This window comes from Strigops habroptila, chromosome 10 (genome assembly GCF_004027225.2).
Source record: "Strigops habroptila isolate Jane chromosome 10, bStrHab1.2.pri, whole genome shotgun sequence".
NCBI classification, from domain to species: Eukaryota; Metazoa; Chordata; class Aves; order Psittaciformes; family Psittacidae; genus Strigops; species Strigops habroptila.
The window spans coordinates 31,881,529-31,901,583 of NC_046359.1; the positions used below are offsets into that span (position 1 = coordinate 31,881,529).

General features: G+C 37.6%; 1 protein-coding gene across 35 annotated transcripts in view; it reads left to right on the top strand.

The window, feature by feature from the left end:
* NRXN1 (neurexin 1) overlaps positions 1-20,055 on the top strand; it is a 676,494-nt gene that overhangs the window by 59,162 nt on the left and 597,277 nt on the right. For 26 of the 35 annotated variants that reach the window (XM_030499078.1, XM_030499083.2, XM_030499099.2 and 23 more), the window contains exon 3: positions 19,955-19,972. The exons of the other annotated variants lie outside the window; for them this stretch is intronic. In XM_030499078.1, the coding sequence (XP_030354938.1) occupies positions 19,955-19,972 (18 nt within the window). The remainder of the gene's footprint in view (positions 1-19,954; positions 19,973-20,055) is intronic. 35 annotated transcript variants of the gene reach the window in all.

Consider the following 20,055-nt stretch of genomic DNA (forward strand, 5'->3'; position numbering starts at 1 on the left):
TCACAGTCTGAACAGGGGTCAGCAAAGCCATGAAGTTGTAAAAAACTCTAAGAACATTTTTTTTCTTGTAAATGGAAATACAGCTTGGAAGACACGGTGAAGTGATTATCCAGTTCTGCTCAGTGCTGTACTCCAGGCTGGAATTCCGCATCTAGTTTTGAGCATTGCATTTCACCAACAAAGTAGACTAATGAAATAAAAAATTAAAGACTTGGGGTTATGTACCTTAAAGGAGAAATGACTAAGGGGGGACCTGATGGCAAAGATCAAGTTTGTAAAGGGATGTTATAGAAAGGAAAGAATTAATGTTCTTGGTTTGTCCATGGTAGATAGGGTAAGAAATAATGGGATTAAATTGCAGCATTTAAGAATAAGTTTATAAACAGTTAGGAAGAACTTTCTAATGTAAGAATAGCAAAAAAAAAAAAAAAAATGAAATACGTGTAATGGGAGTAGGGAATGGGAAGATATTGGATAAATATTTTTAGGACTGGCATAGACATAGTTCATCCTACACCAAGGCAGAAAAACATGCTGGATGGTTTTGGGTTTTATCACAATTAATTACATTGATACATCACTGGAACAGAACAAAATGTCCTGCCTAACAGCTGGTGGCCACAGAACTACATCTTCCAATACAGTAAATGCCAAAGACAAAAAGTGCTAGTAGCTGTAATAATTCAGTGTTTCTTTGAATTCTAATATAAAATATTTTTGCCTTTATGTTAGAACTATTTGTTTGTTTGTTTTTCTTTCTTACTCTCAGTAGTCAGATTGTGGGAAAACTCTACTTGTTTCTCCTTTGACAAAGCACAGTGGGTGAGGGCTTCAGAAGGAGTTTTTTACTGGAAGAAATGAAGGGACAAGTGGAAGGACGGTAGTGGTAGAAAAAGTGGAGCTGTGGTGCTTTTTATTATAATGATTAGAAAATAGGAAAAGAATCCAACAACACAAACAGTATTTCGGTTTGCTTGGTTTGGACCTTACAGTGTCATGAGTGGCCCAAGAAACAACAGAATGAAGTCTGAACAGCATAAACTTTTGCTGAAACTTTGTTGCTTCTCCTGTCTCTGCTTTTTAGATCTTATAGTGGGATAAAGAAGTAGTTGAGGAAATCTAAGCGACTGTTTGCATTTACCTCTTTCCTGAAGTGGCTTGATGTTTTGGCACATAATGTAATTGCAATGAATGATATGTGGTGCTTTTGTTATTCTGGTTGCTTTTTGAAGACCCTTTAGTTTGGACCTAACTGAACTGAATATTTGTCTTCCTTACTTCTCTCCTGAGAAAGTTTTTCTGCATATGTAACAACATTTCTTCTCTATTACGCTTGATAAGAAGAGATTTTTTAACTTTCCTCTTGGTGGAAAAAAAGTAAGTCTTCTTTATTTTCTTCTGTTTGACATTTTGTCCTTCATATTAAATCTACAATTCTTTCTACAGGAGACATAAAGCCAAAGGGGAAAAGGGGATTAAAATAAATTAAGGGGGAAAGGGGATTAAAAGAAATTCATTTATTTTAATTAATAAATTAAATTGGCACTTGGGAGGCATTTCCTAAAAACAAGGACATTTATCTGAGGTGCAGAAGATTCTGATCTTTTTCTTGCCCGCTTGTTGATAGTAGCAGAGTTGCTTTCTGTTATGATAAACATTGCAAAAATAGTTTGAATAGTACTCCAGGAGGGAATATCCAATTTACATAGGCAAGTGCGATCATTTTTCTTATGTAAATGATAAAACAGTAGTCTAAACTGAGGAAGAACCAGAATTCTTAGATTAAACAAACATTTAAGACAATTTAAGACGGTTAAGGCAAGTGCTTCCATAAGCACTTTCCCTCCTTAGTTTCTTAGCTGAATAAAATAAGGAGTTCACAAGTTCTCATCACATTCAGCACTGCGTATTTTTTCCAATTTAACAAAATAGAGCTGTAGAATTAAATCTACTATCTAAAAGACTGCAACAATTGCCACAGACATTATGGTCTAGAGAAGCAGCATTATGCACAATTTAAACAATTCTCCTGTTTCAGTAAAATACTATATGGCTCATGTGGTTCCCACCTGATCTTTCGTAAGTGTTTAAGTCTGTTTTTGCCTGTAGACAAAATATTGTATGCCTTACCCTAGCCTAATCTTCTGTCTTGGCTTTTATTCTCAATTTTTCCTGAATCAAATAAAAATTCCTGTATTGTGTTTTCTTCAGCTCAGCTATGAGTGGAAGAAGTCCTAGATATACTCGTTCACTTGGAACTGAATGACCCTCACATCAGTCTCAAGCACCACTTGTGCTTGCATGGAAACATTTACTACCAAATTTTCTGTCTGCTTCATGGAGGCATTTGGATGTATAAGCCACTGAGGTCCTTCCATGAAAGACGCTATAGAATCATGAAGAGATTTTGTTGCTTAACAAAGTGTGGATACTTCATCAGTGAACTAAGAAGATTTCTACCTGCAAAGATATGACCTTAGTTCTCAGAGCCTGAGAATACAGAATGAGCTGAAAAGGGAAAGTCATTTTTAGGGATCAAGCTTCAAAAACTAGAAACTTAACTAACTAATGAAGTAAATGAAGTGAGTACAAGCAGAATGAGGAAAAATTAACCCTGGGAAGAACCAGTTTAAGAGTCTGGGTTTTTTCCAAAAACAAAGTAATAAGTTCACCTGTAAAAATACAGATTTACGACAAGATCAAATGCTTTAACACTCTGCATTATGTACTGTCATTATTCTGTGAACTCCACATTGCAGTCATGGTCTATCTGTAGCTGCCTATAGAGATCAGACCCATTTTCTCTCTTGATATTTGTTTACTAATAGTCTTGTGAACTGTCGTTTCCATCTTTTTCATAACATCATAGCTATGTGATCATTTTTTGTGAGGAGTGATGCTCATGGCTTAAGGGTTGAAAATGCTTTCCCAGAATCTGATTTTTCAAGGTACTGTGTAACTGCTGCATGTGTTTTTGAGGACAGTATTTTTTTTCATACACATGATGTGCTCGAGTTCCAGAGTCTACTGAAGTTCATTTTGCATCCCTGTAAAGGAACATAGCAGCCCTCAAAACCTCTTCAATCCTCTGTATAGCACAATGAATGTAATTGCATATTATATGTAAGTTCATGTTCACAGTATCTCTTCTAGAGAGGGTCCTGATGAGCAAGGTAACATGTCCTGGTTTACCAAACAGTTCATCCATTTCAGTTGTTCAGTTTCTTTACAAATCTTTTTCCTCCCCTTCACGTCACTGTTAAATTAGCCATGTAATCTTTTGTTCACAAACTGATATGTAATGGCAACAGGATTTGTTGATACTGCACTGGAAATCAAATTTGGGCATATGGGTTTGCTAATTTCTTAATGAAAAGATGTGTACTTGCCTAAGCTGCTAATCTTGTATCAGTCTTGATTCACCTGAACAACATCTCTCTTAAGTCAGTGGGAGATATTGATAAAGACTGAGGTCAGTAATACACACTAACTACTATGCTTTCCATGGCAGAGCACACTGCCAGGAAATATATTGCTTTGGAATGATTTTTTTTGAGGTATTATTGTTGGTAAAACTCTCTTTAAGTTAATACTGTGTTTTCCAAACCAGCCAAGTGCTCTCTGAACAATTGCATATGAGGTACTATTTCACACTAATGAGTGGATGTAATTTTTATCCTTGGATATCAAGCTCAACTAGTCTAACCCTGACTGGTAAACTGACCTCCAGCATTCTCTTATAGCTCTCAGTAATTCTCCATGCATTGCTCCAGAAGCAAGCACAATGAGCAAAGACTTCAAACAGTACAGATAATGGCAATTGTGTTCATAGTTTGCATTGAATATATTTAGACTATGCCTTGAAGAGGAAAAAAGGAAATTATCCATTTTGTTCTACCTTAGCCTGGAATTACAACTAATTTTTTTACTGAAAGATCTTAAAAAAACCCAAACCAAAACCCAACCCACCTCAGTGTAGTTTCTTTTGTATTACCATGAGGTACACTCAAAGAGATATACAGGAGCATATGTGAAACAACAGTGCTATTTCCTTTAAATGGCCCCAGTAAACATACTTGTTAAAGAAAAAATCGATACAGAAAGAAAAATGAATCACTGCTCCTGTGGAAAAAAATAAAATTGGCTTTGATGCTTTATAATTGTTTAGAAAATATTTGTGGGAGGAATGACTCCTAGAAATTCCCTCAAGGTCAGCAAGAGTAAGTGCGTGCTAAGTAAATTTCACTAATTCTTATGCACTGTTTTCCCCAAAGAAATTGCTGTTCTTCTTTTCCCCTTCTTTTTAAAAAAATTACTCTTTTTCCATTTTCGTTGTTGTTTTTGGTTTTCTTCCTCTTTCTTCTCTTCCTCCTTTTCTTCCTCTCCTTCCTCTTTTTCCTCTTGTTTCATTTCCATATAGTCCTTGTATTTGCTCAGAAAACTACCAAATTCCAGGAGGGAATATCCAATTTACATAGGCGAGTACGATCACTTTTCTCATGTAAATGATACCAAATATGTGCCACTGTTGCACAGAGATGACTAAGATCTCTGTGCAAACTTCAGCTTTTAGGGCCCAATCCTGTAATCTAGTTGGAAAATTCCTATTGGTCTGCAATTTCCAGTGGGACTTTTATCTTATTTCGGAGAAGCATAGGTCTGGTTAGTGCTGCGTAGTGAACTTCAGCTTTCCTTTGTACCCACCGTTCTTTGCTTCCAGCATGTGTGAACCCTGTTCTTCAGTTTCTGGAGAAGCTGGGACTTCAAAGGCATGTGCTGTTTCTATTCAAATTAAATCTGTACTCCACTCCATATTGGATTTGGCTTATATTCTTTAATGTTTGTGACTATAGCTTTTTTTTTTGCAATATTTTGACAAATGAGAAAAAGATAGCCAGCACTTGAACGAGATCTTTTTTCTAAATGCCTTTCTCCTCTTTTTATGCTCCAAAATGTATGTAATTACAATTCTAAGAGAAGAATTGCAGTTTAAAATGTGTTTGTGAGTGTTGCAACCAGAGATTTGAACTGGTGCTAAAAGGGACTTACACTGGTCTGCATATATTTGGAGTAGCAATCTCATCTCAGTGGAGATTTATATAACCGTATTTCCCATCAGAATCTGCACTTTCCCATTGCATGCTCACTCAAATCAATTTAGATGAAAAATTTATTGCACCTATTTTAATAACTTTACTATCACAAATCATATCTAAATATGCGGGTATGTAGGCATTCACAAATAAAACATATCAAGATGATTTCGTATGAAGAACATTTTCTGTGTTGCTTTTATTTCATCTTATACTGGTTTGGACAGTCTTGATCTGATGTATAATGTGCTGCTTGGTGAAGCAGCAGCTATACACTAGAGATGGCACTAAGCTCATTTTAACTACAACATAAACCCAGATCTTGAAAGCATTGTGGTAACGTCCATTACACTAAAAGCTATTGATTAGAAATGTTTCCGTGGCAGAAAAGGGGACTCATGAACTCATTGTGTCCCAGTGATTCACCATGAGATGTCAATGGGAGTTGTAGATGACAAGTAGCGTCAGCACAGCAGATAAACCATGAAGATCAAGGAGCAATCCAGGTCTTATCCAGGCTGTATTAATTAATGAAAAGATTTCTTTCCGCCTGAATGGGTTCTGAAGAAGATCCCATCGTGTGTCAGAGCTATGCCTGCCCAGTTTCTATACTCTACTTACTTTTTACTAGAACTTTACTTGTTTTGATTATTTAAATTTTATACTTCCCATCAGACTACTTGTTACTGAAGACAGAAAAAACATGTAAGACATTATATAAAAGACATCCTTTTTACGTGATTTCATTGCAGTATTTATTAGGATACATCGTATACCTGAAATACATGCAGATAGCATTAATCAAGATCTGAAAGAGTAATCACAGCAAAGTTGTTTAAACTTTGTTTTAAACAAAGATGGTGTATTTTAAAAAACTGACCCACGACAGAAACCAATGATAATAACAATGCAGACTGGATTAAAAATCATAGTTGTCAATATTGTATGTTAAAAGGTACATTCAAAGAGGTAAAAGAAAACCATTTGAGACCTTGATATTCTAAAGTACTTTTGGAGACAGATGGCTTTTTGGGGATGGAGAGTTGGTTTGTTTTAATGGAAGTAAAATGAGGTGGCTGTTCTACATGGATTACAAGCATGTTTTGGGAAATGTGCTTTGAATTTTTTTGTAAGAAGCAAGTTATTTACGGGCATTAGATGTTTTTCGTAACAAATGCCTTTGGAATAAGTATACGTTTCTTAAAACAAGAAGGCATTTGCTGTAACCTTTAAAAAGCAGAACAAAAAAATGGATCAAGCACTTTTTAACATTCTGTAAGAAGAAGCTTTGTAAATGAAAATAGTTCAAGTTATATTGTTAGTGGCTTTTGTACAGTCCTTATGATTTTGAAACAAACTGTAATTATAGAACTGCAGTTCCTTGAAATATTTGCTTTAAACAAAAGAACATACAACAAATTCAAATTCCTATTAATTGATACTGCTTTTTCAAGCTCATAAGCATCTTCATATGCACTAGTTGTTGTTTTGTTGAACTGTAAGGATACTTTTCCTGAAATTCAGTGTTACCTATTTCTGTCCCTTGGCATGATATGGCATTTTGGAGGAGTTTTGTGTTAGTAAAGTAAATTCTTTTTCCTGTGTTCAGTGTGAAGATTGCTTCTGTTTTGATTTCTGTATATATTAATAGTTGGACCATAACACATCATTTATTGTTCATCCTGTTGGCTGTAATTCATTGCATTTATACACATTTTACGTTGCATAAAGTGTTATTATTACAGGAATGTGCCTATGCTTATGTAGTCTATGTATTCAGTATATACTCACAACAATTCCACCTTGTTCAAATATGAGTTTTTCTCTTAGTTGATGTTAGTTGCTCAGGTTATTTCTTTATTCTGAAAATGTGACAAAAAGAAAAAACAAAAAGCAAGAAATGTTTGTGGTGTTTGGGAGGTTTGATAACTTGACTAAGTATGTAGGTTATATATGTTCCTTGCTTTCATGATTGTAATTCTGTGAATTGCCTAATGGTGTAAATATTCTGCTGGGGAGAAACTTTAATTATGGTTTAGATGTAGGAGTTCTCCACTTTAGGAACCTCAGAATTATTCCTCCTCTTCATGAATAAAAACTAGGAAGCAGGTGATTTGTTTGCCCCTTTCAATAATGGGCCAACAATCAAAGAAGATTTCTGTTGTTCACTGGGATTTACCTTACAGAGGAGGATTTCCCCTGGAGGACAGTTTGCTAAGTCCACTTATTATTAAAATTTTTTTTTAATAATATAAGAAATACCGTTTTATATCATGCTTAAGATGTAACCTCAAAAGAATGCTAAGAAATACATTCAGAAAACATTTTAATGGATACATTTTTTACATATTACTCAACCAATAATATTTATGTCTCTTCACATAGTTTCTTCTATAGCTCTCTGTTTAGATGTTCTCATTAATTTCCTTCTAAATTTCTATTTGACCCAGTCCCATGAAAAGTCATTACAATATTCCCTACTGTCCCCTGAATATGTACTACCGGGCAATACATCACAGAGACAACTTTTTGTGAGGAATTACTGTAATTGGTTCTGATAAAGTTTTAGCCCAGGAATAGTTCTTCACTAAAGAATCCTACATTAATTTTTCCTGATGGAACATCTTTTGTCATTATAACCAATTTGCAAGCTGTATAAGAGCTGACAGTAGATAAGCTGCTTTACCACTTTTTCACTGACAACATGCTACCATGCTGATATGATAGATGAATTACATCAGAGCGTAACTATACAAAAAATAATCTCCACATGGCCTATACTGAAAGTAATGTAGGTTTAAAGAAAAAATAAATATTAGCATCAGAATATATATCCAAGTAATTTCCTTTCGAAAGGAAAAAAGGTAGTAAGGAAGACTTTAAGAACTGTCAAAGATAATAGTATAGTGAGTGTTGGCTATAGGCCATCTGACCAGGAAGAACAAGTGGATGAGGCCTTTTGCAGACAGATGGGAGGAACTTCACATTCACAGGCCCTGGTCTTCATGGGGGACTTCAACCACCCTGATTGTCTGCTGGAGGGACAACATAGCAGGATATAAGCAATCCAGGAGGCTTCTGGAGTGCATTAATGATAAATCCCTCCTCCAAATGATAGCAGAGCTAATGAGGAGAAGTAGTCTGCTGGACCTCATATACCAGCAAGGAGAGGCTCATGGGGAATGTAAAGATCAAGGCAGCCTTTGCTACAGTTACCATTGTGGAGTTCAGCATCCTGAGGGCACAAAGGAGGTTGAGAAGCAAGCTCACAACACTTGCCTTCAGGAGAGATGACTCTGGCATCTTTAAAGATCTGCTCAGCAGATCGAGGGGGTAAGGCCCTGGAGAGAAGAGGGTCCAAGAAAGCCGGTTAATATTTATGGTTCACCTCCTCCGAGCACAAACAAGTTCTGTCCCAACAAACACGAAGTCAGACAAAAATGCCGGGAGTCCTGTTTGGATGAACAAAGAGCTGCTAGCCAAACCCAAACACAAGAAGGAAGCATACAAAGGGTAGAAGCAAGGACAGGTAGCCTGAGACGAATACAGAAACATTGTCCAAGCATCCAGGAATGAAGTTAGGAAAACCAAAGCCCAAATGGAATTTAATCTGTCGAGGGATGTCAAAGACAACAAGAAGAGCTACTATAAGTACATTACTGACAGAAGAAAGACCATGGAAAATGTGGATCCATTGTCAACCAAATGTGGGACCTGGTGACACAGGACATGGAAAAGGCTGAGGTACTGAATGCCTTCTTTGCCTCAGCCTTTCCTACCAGCAAGTAGGTAGTTTCTAGATGCCCAGAGACAAAGGGGAAAGGCTGGAGCACAAAAGATGTAACCTTGGTGGAAGAGGATCAGGTCTGGGAATACTTAAGCGAACTGGGCATACAAATGTCCATGGGGCCTGACGGGATGCACCCACAAATCCTGAGGGAGCTATCAGATGTCATTGCAAGGTGTCGTGGTTTAAGCCCAGCCGGTAACTCGGAACCACGCAGCCGCTTGCTCACTCTCCCCCTTCTTCCTCCCCCCGCTCGCGGAGGGATGGGGAGGAGAATCAGAAGAATGTAACTCCCACGGATTGAGATAAGAGCAGTCCCGCAACTAAGGTATAATACAAAACCACTACTGCTACCACCAATGATAATAATGATTAGTGAAATAACAAGGGGAGAGGATACAATTGCTCACCACCCGCCGACCGATACCCAGCCCGACCCGAGCAGTGATCAGGCCTTCCGGGTAACTCCTCCCGGTTTATATACTGGGCATGACGTGCTGTGGTATGGAATACCCCTTTGGCCAGTTTGGGTCAGGTGTCCTGTCTCTGCTTCCTCCCGGCTTCCCCTCCTCCCTGGCAGAGCATGAGACTGAGAAAGTCCTTGGTCAGAGTAAACATTACTTAGCAACAACTAAAAACATTGGTGTGTTATCAGCGTTGTTCCCAGGCTGAAAGTCAAAAACACAGCACTGCACCAGCTACTAAGAAGGAGAAAAATGACTGCTATAGCTGAACCCAGGACACAAGGCCACTCTTGATAATCCTTAATTAATCATGGCAGCTGGGAGAAGTACTCAAGGACGGGAAGAATGCAAATGTCACCCCCCTCTTCAAGAATGGCAAGAAGGAAGGCCAGGCAACTACAGGCCGACCAGGCTCACTGCTCATCCTGGAAACCGTCCAGATGATCCCCAGAGGTCTTTTCTACCCTAGCCTTTCTGTGATTCTGTGATTTTGTGATTCAGTGATGTTGATTAAACTGTTAGGAAGAGAAGAACTTGCTCTAACTTGGTTTGGGTTCATTTTCTAGATGTCTGCAAAATGTAACTGTCTTGAAACATGTACTACTGCTAGAAATCTTAATTGTGCAGTTCAGAGACAGGAAGTCATAGATGACAAATCAATGGAGCTAACCATAATATACATACAATGAGGTTTTTGCACAAGCACGTCAGATACAGGATCTCCTTGTCAGGAGCCATCATTTTCACCTATTTTAAACTCATGTCTGCAAGTTTCTTGCATCACTTAATAGTGATGGAAAGATGTAGTAGTGATATAAGAAAGTTACAATATATATAGTGTTAGACCAAGAAAATAACTGTTTAACAAATTCATATCAAAGTGATTAATAAAAATCACTGTTCTAAAGCATCTGTTTCCTGATGGCAACATGTGCAAGTATTCTGTACATATGAGAGCTTAATCCAGACATTCATGTGGCTACAATAAAAATATTGTTGCTTAGTTCCTGTAAGATCTGTGGAGGAAATAAAGAATATATCAATTCTGACCTTAGCTGAGGATGACCAGATTTTAAGTGAAGAAATGTTGGAGGTTTTTTTTATTGTAAAGTGTCGTGTAATTAGTTTAATTGTCATTATCTGTAACTACTAATTAATCAGAATAACATTCAGCATTAGCATTGAAGTGATTGTAGACTAGTAAAGGAGAAAATTAAGTTCAGTTATTTAAAAAAAAGTAAAGATATCTATTTTGTTCACTCAGAGTCACAGATAGCTATGATTAAATTTTAATTTGCTGTCAAATTAAACACTCAGTTACAGCATGCTGCCTTCCAGAGTACAGCTCTACTCACTGAAGTGAGGAATTTCCCATTTAAACAAGCAGAGAGTTTGTTCTGTACCATTCTAAAGGCTTCCAAAGGCCAGTTCAGCTCAGTTCACATCCCCAGAATGATTCTCAGTAGTAGCCAAGAAGATTTTATGGTGACTAGCTAAAGTGATTTTGAATATTGTTACTCTATTTTTAATTGCGTACAGTGCATCTTCTACATGTTTAGCTGCTCTCAAGAACACTTCATAGCAAATCATCTTCAGCTACCTGTGTTAAAGTCATAGCATCACTGGTAGCACACAAACATTCCTCACTTTTGTATAAAGACAGGGCGTGAACACAAAAATATGGCTAGCTTTGCATATAGTATGTTAATGTTGGTGTTGTACTAGTCTGGAAAGGCACAAATATCCAGCTACAGAGTCAGGGCCTGAGTGAATCTCTCAGTTGGGCAGAAAGTGCAGTCATGTGTCATCACCCTTTAAGTCAGTATGATAAAGGAAAAATATTTTATTTACAGAGTAGAGATAGTGACAGTGTAGATAGCTGCCAGTTCACCATACAATACAAAACCAGTAGAAAAATTCTAGGAAGCATTGTGTAAAACCAGTATCATTTTCATGGACAAAAAACATGACCTCTCCTCCTTTGAGACTCCTGTTCATGTTATTCAAAGGATCATCACCTCTGTAAAGCTGCCATCCACTTGGAAAATTACTTCTGCCGTTCAACAACTGCACAGCATTTTTACTTACTGTCAGCTCAGCTAATCCTATTGTATTAATGGGTCTAACAGACCACTTTTACTGAAAGCATGATTGGACAGGGATTTGATTTCTTCTGATAGTAACTGGGGCCTGATTTTGCAGTCTCTTGGATAGACATAATTGACCACACAAAGCACAGCACAACAAGTAATCAGATTACTGGGCTAGTTCTACCCTCATGTACACCAAAACAAGCAGGAGTAATTCTGAGAAATACTTATTCCTCATTTCACAACTGTTTCTCAAAGAAGTTGTTGAAATAAATTATTTTATGAAATTTTCAAATTTATTTCAAGAATGATATTCTTCAAATAGAAATACCTTCATCACCCTGCATCACTTTTATAGAACATAATCTATTCTTGCCAGTAGTCTCTGCCAGTCACAATAGCTAATTCTGTATGAAAGGTTTTGATAGGAATAGCCTGAAAGTATATCTTCATGTCATGTACCCAGCAGGGCTAAATTGGAGAAAATCCATAGGAATAATAGTAGTGCTAGGAAGAAAAGAGGAGTTACGGGCAGATGTACAGGCCGTGTAAAGGGGATCATATTAAGAATTAAGTCAGTCCCTAATTCTAGTTAGTCCATCCATTCTCTCTGGTAGGAAATAAGACATCTAATGATTACAACAAAGAGGTCTAAAAGCAGAAATCTAGTAAAGTGTGGAAGTCCTAGAAATTTTCAGTGGAAATGGTATGTTTCCAATCCAGAGAAATATCCTCAGAAGCTAAATGGAAAAAGAGCAACAGTTCTTAAAGAATACCCGCTTACTGAGTGAAATACCCAGGTTTACATTGTGTTTCATTTTCATATCATAGGATCCTAGAATCGCAGACTGGTTTGGGTTGGAAGGGACCTTAAAGTTCATCCAGTTCCAAGCCCTGCCACAGTCAGGAACACCTTCCACTAGACCAGGTTGCTCCAAGCCCTGTCCAGCCAGGGATGGGGCAGCCACAACTTTCCTGCTTATACATGGAAACAAAAACACTGGGGAGGGAGTGTGGTTCCTTGACCACTTTTACTTATGCAAATGAATTTATTTCTCCTTTCATTATCTCTATTATTAATATTACTAAACTCAGTTATGAAAAGCCTTTGATTCCATCTTTGATTCCACCTTTGATTCCTGGTTGTGGTTACTACAGCCATGACACAGGTGCAAGAACATTGTCCTGAAGACTGATGCAAATTTTTTTAAAGCACTGGCATATTGCGAGCAGGTCTGAAGTTTAGTACATCTGAGACTAGCCAGACCCATTTTGGAGAAGAAGAATCAAATCTAATGAGGTGGCAAAATAAGGCCAAGGTAAAATTTCTTGGGATTGTAATATAATGACAATTAAAAAAGCAGTCATTTTTATATTTACATCATGATCTCTCTCCTGAGTCAGTCCCAGTTTATTTAGAAGTATGGTAAAAATTATTGAAAGAAGAGGACAAGTAACGTTCTAAAAATGTCATTTCTAGAAGTTGTTGAGAAAAAGGAGATACAAGTATTAAAGATGTGCTTATTTGTTAACCTCTGTGGCTCCAAAGAAGCACAAGTCTGTTCAGATGTGCAATATCTAAAAATCTGTAAATATGTGTAAATAATTTAAAAAGTGTAAATAAAATAATCATAGATTAATAGCATGAAAGTAAAGCAATGCTGAATGATTTAATGTTTGACACACTTGTGATGATAAACAATAGAAAACTGATAAAGCTGCATAGGAATCAAACAGTACATGAAATTTTTGTCTCAGAAAGAGAATTGATTTAATTCATTCTTGATTTTGAGTCTGTCATCTGCAGACAACCGGAGAGGGTTTTAGAGGATATTACAGGGTGTAGAAGTAAATTGGGGGTGGAGGTATTTTCCCGTTGGGAACAATAGTAATGATTTGTCTGAATAATTTTTTTCACCCATTATATTTTAATTCTTCATGGCAAACATTTTGCAGTGAGCTCTTTGTGCAAATGATGCAGAGATTGGTTCTGAGAAACCAATTTATTTGAACATCTTTTTGTGTTTAACAGGGTGTCAAAGTATTGGCTGCTGTTTGTGCTTGGTTTCCGTTCTCATCTAACTGGAGACTCATGGAGATTCATCCCAGTTATGGCCAGAATGTTCTGTTATAACCTGACCTCCTAAACAGCAAAAGGCAGAATTTCTTCCAGTGATTCGTACAATGCAGCCCAAAAGTAATGGTTGATAGATAGTTTCCATTAGACAAAGGCTCTGTCTTAAGACTTCAGGGAAGAAGTTCCCAATATTCCCAATGCTTGTTTAATCTTTCTTGAAAAATTTTGTCTGATTTTGAGTTTGAACCATTCTGACTCTTGATCCTAGCATTTGGCTGGTTGAAATGACTTCCAGGTATGAAGAACCTTTCTCCTAACATTGATAGTTACAGACTGGATTCAAGACACCTCTTAATCTCACGTTTGATATATTTAAAAGATTGAGCATTTTAGGGCTTTCATTGTTGCGGAGTTTGCTTAGGGTTTTTAATGCCATGAATGACTGTGGGGAAAGTTGTTTGGGTTTTTTTTCTGAAACATCTTTCATTTTTTACTTCCTTTTAAATGTATGAGCACCAGAAATAAACACAGTAATAGTTTTAGTTATGCCACAGAAAGTAATGCCATTTTCTATTTCTGTTTGTTATTTCTTTGCCTGTGCATTCAAGACTTGCAGTGCTCCCCTTAGTTGCTCTTTCACACCAGGAGCTCATCTACAGCAGCTCAGCTTAAATGATCTTGCTATTATTCCATTCTCAATGCCCTGGAAATACATAGCACTCTCTAGAAATGGTGGCCTCACCTAGAGAAGGGATCTTCACAGAGATGTAGATAGGAAATGGAGCTACAACAGAACCAAACTCCTGTTATTCTGAAATGTCTCCCTTCCACCAAAAAAAATCAATAGAGTCCTGGTAATATATTCCTAACCACAGCACTAGAATGGGTGTCCACTCTGAATGAGTCCACGCAAATCTGTGTGAAGTGTGGGAGAAGCTGTACTTTCACGTCAGACCTAACAGGGCCATGTGGAATTGTAGGTACTTGTGGGCCGCTTTTCTAGAACCTGGTGGATTTGCAGATTTTGTGGCTGGATCCCAGGTTTTGTTCCGTGAAGCCTAGCTGTAGGAAATGCTGCTTCTCCATTTACTCAATATTCAAGCAGAAGGCTGCAACAGAATCAGTCTCCTGCACTAGGTATCTTTATAATAAATTTCTAATCATTCATAATTCGTCAATAATTCCAATCAATATTTACAGTGGATTTCAAAAGTACATTTTTAAAATATGCAAATAATCCTAATGGAACTTGTCAGCCACACAGCTCTTGAGAAGACCAATGCTCGTAGCCACAGATTTTCAATGTATTGCTTTAGTCCATCATTACTGAGACCATAACTGTTTGTGCTTTATAACATACTTGATGTTTTCATATCCTTTCCAAATATTTCCTTTTGAAGCCCTGTTAAATAAAACAATTTCTCTAACAGGTTGAGAAACTGATGGACAGGCTAAGTTACACTATCCAAGAGATGCTGGGTGCAGTCCCATATAAAAAGCTGCCTCTTGAAATGACATTTTTCAGTACAGTTATTTTAAGTAGATGAATTGATAGAGAAGTATACCTATGCATTATTCTTTGGGAAAACAAACTTAAAATATAACCTCTTAAATTTCTAGCCATAATTTTTATTGCAAGATTCCTGCATAAAAATAAGCTTTATTTCAGGCTGCTTCCCCGCTACTTGTAGTACTGAATATCTGATGAAATTTCATAAACTATATCTGTGGTGTATTATACCCTTCATTGTTGCCAAATATAATTTTGAACTATTATTTTGATGTGGAAAAAACCCCCACCAACCTATAAAAATGCCACTTCTAACGTACTATTTCTTATTCTGTTATTTCTAGAATGCTGTTTCTGTAACTTCACAATACTAATGTACTCTTTCATCTGTTTATCATGAAAATACTGTTCTTATATAATTGTCAAGACAAATATTGCTCTCTGTGTGTGGCTAAGGTGTGAATATTTTAGCAGACAAAAGAATGTAATAGCAGAAATAACCACAAAACATATAAACAGTCACTTACTTTCTCTTTAAAAATCAAGATTTCTATGAAGCACCGCTAAATATTAAAATGATTCTTGAATTAAGGAAAAAATACTGTAAAAACGTAATGTGATGTAAAATGATTCCCATTTTTATATCACTGAATTGTATTAATGTGCTAAAATAATTAGAATTTTTGGGGTTTTTGCTTCAAAATACATGGAGCAGATTCTGCTGTCAGCTCAGTAGGGACAGCCTGAGACAAATCATCTGAAGACAATAAGCCACATTCACAGCCTGTGTAAGTTGTATAGTTCTGATTTCAACTGTCAAGCCAGATTTAAATCAACCGAATATTTGGCTCAATATGTGCAGTCAACAGATTACACCAGTAATACTGAGAGCAGAATTTGGCCAAAGGAATTAAGTGCAGAAATTAGCAGTGCAGTTTAGTATTGTCATTAGTGGGGGAAAGTCTAGGAAATAAGCCTTAGCAGTGGATGAACACCACTCTAGTTCTTCAAGGGAGTAGCTCAGCGCAATGTGAAAATAAAGGACTTTTTAAACATCTACTAGAAGTCAGAGTTCTGAAGAGAAAGCTACCTGTCTGGCCAGTCATCTAGTTGCTCTAAGAGTGTTTTGCTCCTCCGCTGTTTCATTGACAGTCCCTTTCAGCCCCTTGTCTTGGGCTGTGCATTGGCGAAAATCATTGCTGGTGCAGAAAAAGCTTAGAGCCATTTGGTGCCAATGCCTACAGCAGCTAGGAGAAGGCACTTTAGGTCTTGAAAGCCCCTGGCTCCACTGATGCCAACAGAGCTGTTCAGTAAGCAGTAAGGTGCACCAGGGTAGATGGATATAAATGTGGATGAATTCAGACTGTGGCTGGCTAGACCATCAGCAATGGCAAGAGCCTTATTACATGTTTCTGTCATTGCTTCTTCCAGTGAAGTTGTGGATGCCTCGTCCCTGGAGGAAAGAATGAAAAATGTGTAATACACCTCTTCTCTCCTCCAGGTACATAAATTTTACACCAGTGCAACTGTAATGACATAAACACAGTTACTGCTGATTTAAATGAGGAAAAATTTTTTCCCTCCAAACTGCAAAATTAAGATGTTGATGGTATACATGGCTTTCAAAGAGCTTCCTCTTTGAATTTCTCTTAGAATTTGAGCCTTCTGGTTTCTTAGTCTCTGCTTAGAAGAATAGGCAATTCCAAGAAAACAGGAATAAGAGGAGTCAAGCAAAGCATTAGCGATATGGAAAAATATCAGCCATCATAAAACCACCTTATGTAAATAATAGTGCTCAATGCTAATCTAACATAAAAACCTTGTAAAGTACCATAAAGAAGCTGAACTAATTTTTTTCTTAGATTAAAAAACAGTAAAATGGCTTAATTATCATGACAGAATCTGTAGAATCACAGAATCAGTTAGGTTGGAAAAGACCTTCAATATCATCCAGTGCAACAGTTCCCCCAGCACTGCCAAGGCCACCACTAACCCATGTCACTGAGGGCCTCATGTGCACAGTTTGTGAACACTTCCAGGGATAATGATTCCACCACTGCCCTGGACAGCCTGTTCCAATACCTGACCACCCTCTTGGTGAAGAAACTGTTCCCAATATCCAGTCCAACCCTCCCCGGTGCAGCTTGAGGCTGTTTCCTCTTGTCCTATCACTGTTACTTGGGAGAAGAGACCAGCTACCTCGTGGCTCCATCCTCCTTTCAAGTAGTTGTAGAGAGCAATAAGGTCCACCCTGAGCCTTCTCTTCTCCAGACTAAACCCCCCCAGTTCCCTCTGCCATTTCTCATCGCACTTGTGCTCCAGGCCCTTCACCAGCTCCCTTGCCCTTCTCCGGATCCGCTCCAGCACCTCAATGTCTCTCTTGTCGTGAGGGGCCCTCATTCATGTGGAGGAATGACTTTTCATGGCTATTTACTAATGTATAGGGGGTTATCTAGATACACTGTTTTATTCACAGAGCAGGAATTCAACACTTTCAATTTTATTTAATTCAAAATGTTTTCGCAGTTTAATTTACTATCACTTAAAAGTTTCATCAATCAGACATTGAGGGAAGCTGCTCAGATAGTGTAAATCTGTCTGGTGACAGTTGTCAAAAAGACATACCAAAAAGAAAAAGAATTGGGCCGTGACATAAACTAAAATATGCTGAACCCTGTAACCAGACAAGTTGAACCATCTGATACTGCCTGTGATGTCATTTTCAGAACTATCCCTTCGACATAATGAGCAACAGAACCAGTCTTTTAGCAAGTTCACATGTTGGTTGTAAGTAATCATATTAAGCTAAATATGGCCACTAAAAATGATGTTATTGCAGTATTGGTATTGTAATATACCAGCAGTGCAGTAAACAAGGCGACATGTAGGAGCCTGAAATTATACTACAATTGAAATAACTAATTTATTTTTCATAAGTTTTGGGGGGTTTTGTACTTTAGGCAAGGAAATTACTATATGAAGTTAAAGCAGCAAGGCTAATCCAGAAAAGTTTAGCTATAAGTAGGTATTTCTAATAACCCAAATATCACTGTAATTTGCGCTGTGTATAGAACATAATGTGTTTATGTTGTGAAATGGAGTGTTTTTTGTTTTCTCAGTGAACTTTATTTGGGTTGTTGATCTTCAGATATTTACTCACGTCAGGCATACTGCTTTTCTTTTTGTTTTTCAGCCTCTTGTTTTCCTAAATGCATGGTACAGTCTGTACATTTTGCACCTTCATAACAAACTAAAATTTCAGGCAGTGAGATTTTAGGAGCCTAAATTTAGAGTGTGTGCATGGTACAGGTGATGTATAATATCTTAAGCCAAATAACTTGATCTGGTCTGACCTATGTGTATTAGAAGTAAAAACTGAGAGACTTAAACCCTTATAATTCATCTTTTATAGTAGTGGTAAACTTCTCTATTTACTGGAATACTGTCTAGTTACGATGCGATTTTTCGGTGTTTTGTGGCATTAAATTATAAAGGCTTGTCATTAGGAAAAGTGACACATTCTGGCAGGAAATTGCTATGCTTAAGCGATATCACTGAGCCCAATTCCGTGTAAGTTGTTTTACTGACTCCTGGTTTACAGAATAGCCAAAGTAGTTTACATCACATTGCTTAAAATACTTTTCAAGGTATTTTCCTGTAGGAAGACACCATGAGAAATGGCTCTAAATGACAGAACTGGGCTTCAATTTGTGATTGCTTCTTAGTGCTTGCTCCCCAGGAAGTGTTGGTGGAGATGGCACGAGTGGCAGGAAGAGATCTCCCAAGCAGTCAGACTGCGGTGTTGTCACCCTGCCGTTTCTTTGTTGGTTTTGCACAGTCCATCTCCTTGACTTCCATGTTGTTTTTCCTTTGTTATTTTACCTTTCCCATTTTCTCTCTCCCCTGAAGTATCTTTGTACTCTCTCCTGTCCTCTCCTCAGTCAAAATCATAATGGGCAACAGAGACATACTCCCTCCAAATCACCTCCCTAGAGAGACTAACGTGAGTACTAGGATACTGAGCCTGTTTCTTAACTTTTAAGTTCTGTCCACTTGATTAGCTGAGGCTCAGTTCCTAGTCCCCTCTCACTTTGTAGGCTTTGGGGGAACCTTCTTTCCTGTGCCCCATGTTGATGTTGGGTTGGCAGTAAAAGGCCAAGTTATTGCTTGTTGATAGCAGCCTTTACTTAGGCGAGATGCCCTTTGATCTAATCTGAGTACAGAACTCATGCCTGAATTTGCTGTGGGCTTTGCTAGCTGTACCAGGCAGAGAACTGATTGATTGATTGAAGATGTGCAACTTTCTGATGCTAACAAATGCTGTGGGATGTGATCTTACAATTCCGAGTTACTCCACCCAGTTTAAGTAACAGTTTTTCCACACGGGGTTTTGAGATCAGACCCAATGACCAGAGTGAGTGCCTCAGTAATGAGCACAGGGTCAGCCATGCTGCCTGTGGAAACATCTTCACAGCATATACTAAAACTTAAATTATCTTGTTCAATCTGTTTAAAAGAATCTACTTCATAGAGGTCATTAAGGAAAATTCAGAATGAGAAAGTAGATAAATGAACTTAGAATCCCTATCACGTATGACTGATGGCTTTAAAATATATAGTTATAAAAGTCTTACAAGAAGGTCCTCTGATTAAATGACTCATAATAATTGAACTTACAAAGAGCTGCAGTAAATCCTGTACAATTTTTGCACTTTGGAAACAGTATTGTTTTATTTCATATCATGTGAAGTTTGTTAAACAGAGGAAACTGCTTCCCTGGTGCTTTTGTTTTTCCCTCCGGATTGTAGCAATGGAGCACTTGCATGTTGTGTTTGATGCCTTGCATGATGAAGACATGCAATGGCAAGTTCCAGTCTGCATGCTGCTTAATGAATGTTTTCCTTTTCTCTCCTTCCCTGTTATGTGCTTACAGAAGACAACTATGTGGAAGGTGGGTGCTTTCTACCTTATTTTCCTAAGCTCTTGTTTTTCCCTTCTGTTTAGTGTTTTTTCCCTTCTGCTTAATGTTATAAA